Source organism: Dipteris shenzhenensis, chromosome 16, assembly GCF_047967505.1.
Source record: "Dipteris shenzhenensis isolate YYH24624 ecotype China chromosome 16, Dip_SZ_1.0, whole genome shotgun sequence".
Lineage (NCBI taxonomy): Eukaryota > Viridiplantae > Streptophyta > Polypodiopsida > Gleicheniales > Dipteridaceae > Dipteris > Dipteris shenzhenensis.
Window position 1 is genome coordinate 54,206,413 of NC_141611.1, and position 6,068 is coordinate 54,212,480.

The window sequence follows — 6,068 nt, forward strand, 5'->3', positions numbered from 1 at the left end:
TTTAGGCAAATGCCTAAGGTTTAAGGACTCCATCTATCGATCAAGTATAATTCCCACGTAAAATTGGAATTATTTGTGCATGTAGGTTGTCAAATCATCAAAAAGCATAGCGTATGTGTTCCCATTTGGCTTGGGTAGGCCGCTGTACATAATAAGCCGTTGCATAGTCCGGTCATGTGTGAAATACATCTAGGGTCGTCCCGTCGTACATCCAAACTGTCGGGACTTCGGACGTGTGTGAACCGAGTTTAAAAAGCTTCACCAAAATCCAAGGCTTGTTTGCCTTTTAGTAAAGATCCTGCCGCTGCAATGACGACGTTTTCTAATATTTGTAATGCTACGTAGTTCTTCAGGTGAACACGAGCAGAGAGAGAGAGGGGGAGAGCACATAACACAGAAAGAAAGAGACATAGGTGAACATACCTGAGGAAGGAGGAACCGAGAAAGAGACAGAGGTTTTTAAAATACCTGAGGAAGGAAGGAGAAGAGAGAGAGAGAGGGAGAGAGAGAGGAATTTGAAGAAAAGCTTGAAGGTGCTGGCTATGGCGGCCGAATCTAACCAATTCAACACAGTGGAGCTCGGGAAACAGCCGCAGCAACAGCAACCTCCACCTGCCTTGCCCACCCACCAAGAGCAGCACCCTCCACCTCCCTTGACGCCCTCCCCTGGCGTCACTCCCATTAGCCCTCGCCCGAAATCCCTCAGCCGAACGAAGTCTAATACCACCTCCTTCGCCATCGCTGACCTAGTGCTCCGCCCCCTCGCTGCCCTCTGCCTCATCATCGCCCTGGCCGTCCTCGCTTCGGCGTCCCAAACCGTCGATGGACTCACCGTCGACTATTCGGTCTCGGGTTCGTTCAAGTAACGCTCGATTGTATTTGCTTGCACTGCTACTGCTGCATTTTGATATTTATCCGCATGTCTCGACGGTGGATTTAACGACTCCTGTGAGAGATCTGGTAGATTGAAGGTTTATTCTCTTGAGTGATGCATAGGTACGCCCTCGCAGTGTCTACTATTGGAGTAGCTTATTCGATCTACCAAACAGTAAGTGCGGGGTTCCGTCTAGCTACTGGGAAATTGATGTTGCCTGGAGCAGCATCCCGTTGGGTAGCGTACATTGGTGATCAGGTCTCTCTCTCTCTCACACACACACACACACACACACATCATGTACGATGGCTAGGCCATAACCTAGCACAACGGAAAGACGCATATGACTCTAGCTTTCATTATCTTAAATGTCCGCTGCATTAACGTGCTTTGTGTATGTGGGATGTGCTTAGATTGTGGTCTGCTTGCTGCTAACTGGAGGAGGGGCAGCAGTTGCACTTATCCAAGGTTTCACGGACTTGTCTCTATGTACTGCTGAAACATACAGAACGTTCTGCAATCAAAGCGCAGGCTCTGTAAGCATGATCTTCATTGGCTTCTGTTTTGTAGCCACGACAATGACATTGTCAACTTACGAGCTCTACAAACACTAAAGAAGCACAGGGATCTAAGCCTACGATCAAATAAAGATAGTCTAAGATGTGCATCAAGGTGTTGGTTCAAATATCCTGTGTTAAAATTTCACCTTCACCTGAGTCCGCAACTGTATTAGGTTGTTGGTGAAAAAGCATATGAATGCATATTTTAGAGTCACGTAGCCTCTAGTTATCTGTTCTGCTTGTCTTTATATTATTTTTACTTTTCAGCTCTCTCTTATGGATACAAGACTCTATTTTTGGCCTGCATTGTTATATTGGTTTCACTTTTCAGCTATCTGATCATATGGATACAAGACTCTATTTTTAGCCTCCAGTAGGTAGCCTTAGTGAAGGTTGTGGTTTTGAGATGGGAAAAATAATATCTTGTTATTATCTATGCTCTCTTAGGCCTTAATTTGTGGTCAATGCAATTGTAGACTATTGACGATTTGGGGTCCCCATGTATGACTTTTGGGCCATTCTCATTTACTCCTCTTTGCACACTCTTAATCTCCTTGTGTTGGGCCTACAATTTTATGCACTCTCTTGGGCATTTCACCCATACACAAGCAGGCCTAATTAATGATAAATATATCATATACCTTGTTTTTTTTTGCCCATACAAGGGCCTATGGAGTGGGCCCTGTGGTTTTGGTATAGATGACGGTTTTCCTTGGTCAAAAGTGATTGTGTTAGCCAAGTGGGATTAGTGTTAATTGTTTAATGAGGTGCCTAGTGTTTTAAGTCTTCTTGCTTTTGTCACTTGTGATACTCCGGGTGGCCTGCATAGCATTGTGTTGTGAGAGCGCTCATTGGTTAGCTCGATTTCCAAAGCCTCAAGTATAGATCCAACTACCTATTTCTCTCTCACCTTGGCATTTATTCTTGTAAGTGGTTTGAGAATGGTTGTCAGCATTACAACTGTTCTCTCTTTCTCCTCCTTGGTCAGTTAAACCTCTAGTCTAAAGTAGAGCAATCAGCTCATGTGCAAGGTCAATTCCAGCGATTCCCACTTTTTTGGTTTATGTCGTCACTCTCTCTTTGCTTGACTAGGTTTTAAGCCGCCTTACTTCCACTTCTATTCTTGCAACTGTGGTTTGGCATTTCTACGTATTGCTGAAAACTAGTGGTCATGTTTGAGTGTGAGCAATCTTTCTTACCCAAAAGGTAGGTAGTTCAACCTAGTGGCACTCTGAGATGCAGATGACTCAGAAGGATTTCTCGAGCCCAAGATCAAGGAATTCAAGAATGGAAGGCTTGACAAGTTCACGATGTTTGGTTTCTTTGTCCAAGCTATCACGAGGGGTAACGACAGCCATCGAAAACCTGTTCATGGGTGCTTACAAGCTAAGGGTATCCACTTTGTGTAGTCTTGGGCAAAATGGGACACAAGTGTCACACCAAAATACAAAGGAATTCAAAGAATTGGCAACAAGCAACCACACCTCGATCGAGGTATTTCAATGAATCTTATAGTGACATGTGTTGCTTTTACTAGGCTTGGATGTCTCGCTTCCTAGGATCGGGTGTCTAGGTGGCATTTCAAGTGGACAAAATACCTCGATCGAGGTACTCCATGTGGTAGCCATCTAGGACACCTAGATACCTCGATCAAGGTATTGTTTGTATGTGGCACCTTATGTGGCATATGATGTCCCTCCATGCACTCAAAAAATGCATTCCCACCATCTTCTAGAACCTTGTTCAAACTATCTCTATTCTACTCTTTATTAGTCATTTCCCCTCCTCTTTATTCATGTTTATTATGCGCCTAAAAAAATATCACAAAGAAAACTTTCGTCCAAGCTCTATTCATCCATCTTCTCTCCTCTTTCATTATGACTTTCATTCATCCGTACGTTACTACTCTCTTCTTAGAGAAACCAAGCTCTATTCATCCCTCTTTTCTACTATTTTGCTATCACTTTCATTCATCTATACATTACTACTCTCTTCTTAGAAACCAAAGGTGTGACTTGATTCCTCAGGGGGTTCACCTCACAAAATTTTAGTGTACCATGTGCATTCAAAAGGAGGGATAGAGGGAGAGGGAGGGAGAGGGGGGGACACACACACACACACACACACACACACACACACAAAGAGAGAGAGAGAGAAAGAAAGAAAGAAAGAAAGAAATTTTATTAAAGGTCCACGGAAGGCCATACATGGCCTATGGGACACAAAATCATCCGAAAGGAAAATACATCATCAACGATGCGCCAACTAGGTGGCCTCATCGTAATACCACTAAGATGCCAAAAATGGCTACAAAAATCCTAGATACAAAATGAAATGAAATAGAGTACCAACAATGCCTAGATACAAAATGTAAAATATGAAATATGAGGAACATCGTCTTCCCTAAGGGGTCTGTGATCCAAAGAAATGATGGAAGTCATGGCCATCAACCATGCCTCCTGCCATGAGTGTGAAGATCTGGGCAAGTGTCAAATGGGCTGCTGGCGGTGCCAAGTCTCCATGGAGCAATCTCCTCCGAAAATCTGCCATCATCCTCCGTCGTCTAGAAATAAAGCGATGGGTACGGCCTCTGTGTAAGATCATCCTGCGGTGCTGCCGGATCATGTCATATGTACATCCTCAGGGTGGAACCATCGGTGCTCTCTGGCAAGATGGGCTATCTCTGTGCTCATGGGGGAGAGAGAGAGAGAGAGAGAGAGAGAGAGAGAGAGAGAGAGAGAGAGAGAGAGAGAGAGAGAGAGAGGGAGGGAGGGAGGAAGGGAGGGAGGGAGGGAGGGAGGGAGAGAGAGAGAGAGAGAGAGAGAGAGAGAGAGAGAGAGAGAGAGAGAAGTAATCTATATATTTGAAAATAATATTTTGTTTGTTTGTGTGAGGGGTACGTTAAAGGAGAGAGGGACATACATAGAGAAAAGAGAGGGAGAGAGAGAGAGAGAGAGAGAGAGAGAGAGAGAGAGAGAGAGAGAGAGAGAGAGAGAGAGAGAGAATTATGAGGAATGATTATTGTGTTTATTTATTAGATGTTGTCAATAATATGGAACTGAGATAGGGGCTATGGAGATGGATAATGATAGATATCAAGGTAGTTTACAACATGTTATATTGCAGAACGTCAAGGATGAGCATGGGGAATGTATTTCTAAGCTCTACAAAAGATATTCGTGGATAAAAAAGATAATAGAGGAGACCACACCAAGGTATCTTGGTGCTTTTACAGTGCACCAAGAGTTCTCCTCCAACTAGGGAGCTATGTTAGACAGGATAGATGCCCCATTAGGGTCTTTGAAGGAGTAAGAGGTGCCTCCACACAAAAAAACGCCTCATTAAAAGCTAATCCTCCATTTTAGGACAAGGTCCCAAGGGCCAAAAGCAAAAAGACTTCTCCTAAGGAAAAGTAACCCAAACCAAAAGGTTTGAAGTATGAAGAAGAAGAAGAAGCTAATCTATGCCAAGTCCCCAAGTGCTTTAAGTCCTACACAGTCCAAGACCACAAAATACTTTTGGAGCAAGCCAAGAGGATTGACGAGGAGGGAAACCAGTATGGTTATGATGGTCCAACTAAGGTTAAGTAAGTAGACCTTGCATCTGAGGATGAAGGCCCTAAACTAATCTACATAGGCAAAGACCTCAAAATTAGGCAAGAAGAAGCCTTTATTTTTAAAATATATGAGGATTTCTTTGCTTGGAAGTATATGGATATGAAAGGTGTGCATGTCAAGGTTGTTCAACACGTCTTCTTGTACTATCTCCAATAAACACGTCAAAAGCAACCACCTTCTTTCTTTCTTATGTAGAGCTTGGATGTATACTAAAGCTTTCACTTGCTAAAAGCTCATTTATAGATTCATGAAAAGATTGAGCTTACACACGATTACTCTACTTGGGGCGTTTGTTCTTTGTATCACACGATTCTCCTAGAATAGGGACTTTACAATGTTGTGACAGACAATAGCTACCAATATTGGGTTCCACCTTGGGACTTGAGCCTCATTTGTCTTCTTGGTGTCTCAAGTGCCTGCCTCTAGGAATGAAAGAGGGAATACATATAGTCCTCCAACGCTTTAGCAAGAAGGATCAAAAGCATGCTCCACTAGATATGTTGTTGCTCAGATAGGAATCTTGTCTAGGATGTTTTGAAGTTTGCTTTGCTCTAGCTTATCTGTTGTCAGAAGGTTGTATCTTTTTCTTTCTCTAAGTTTACAGTCCTTGCAAAAAAACATTTACTATCCTTGCAAAAAAAAAAAATGGACATTGCACCTTACATTCTAGAGTTGATATCGGAGGAGAGCCAGAGATGTATTTCCAAGAGCCATGGGAATGTTTATGGAAGGAGGAAATACGATTATTATTCCTCAAAACAAATTTTCTTTTGTTCCAAGTCGTACAACATAATGACAGTGAGCTCACGATAAAATCAAGAAACACATTAAGGACACAAAACTTAACATTAGGCAATATGAGGACAAAAAATATAGAGAAGAACGAGAATGAAAGAAACACACAAGAGAGGATAGTTTGATAGAGATAGAGAAATACATAAAGCAACAAATTGTCCTTGAAACAGTGAAGTTTTTTAATGATAAAACCCAAAGCATGGAGAAAAATTTGAAGTATGA

At 42.5% G+C, this 6,068-nt stretch overlaps 1 protein-coding gene across 1 annotated transcript; it reads left to right on the plus strand.

Annotated features, from left to right (window-relative positions):
* Positions 1-542: 542 nt before the first annotated feature.
* Positions 543-1,488, plus strand: LOC147893135 (CASP-like protein PIMP1). The gene is made up of 3 exons (XM_087386851.1): positions 543-862; positions 997-1,132; positions 1,288-1,488. The coding sequence occupies exons 1-3, from the start codon at positions 543-545 to the stop codon at positions 1,486-1,488; spliced, it is 657 nt and encodes a 218-aa protein (XP_087242977.1).
* The last annotated feature ends 4,580 nt before the right edge of the window (positions 1,489-6,068 follow it).

Excerpts from the sequence above, each read along its gene's own strand:
- LOC147893135 (XM_087386851.1), top strand. The coding sequence starts at position 543 with ATGGCGGCCGAATCTAACCAATTCAACACAGTGGAGCTCGGGAAACAG. Across the intron at positions 863-996 it reads TCGGTCTCGGGTTCGTTCAA|GTACGCCCTCGCAGTGTCTA; the intron begins GTAACGCTCGAT and ends AGTGATGCATAG. Across the intron at positions 1,133-1,287 it reads TAGCGTACATTGGTGATCAG|ATTGTGGTCTGCTTGCTGCT; the intron begins GTCTCTCTCTCT and ends GGATGTGCTTAG.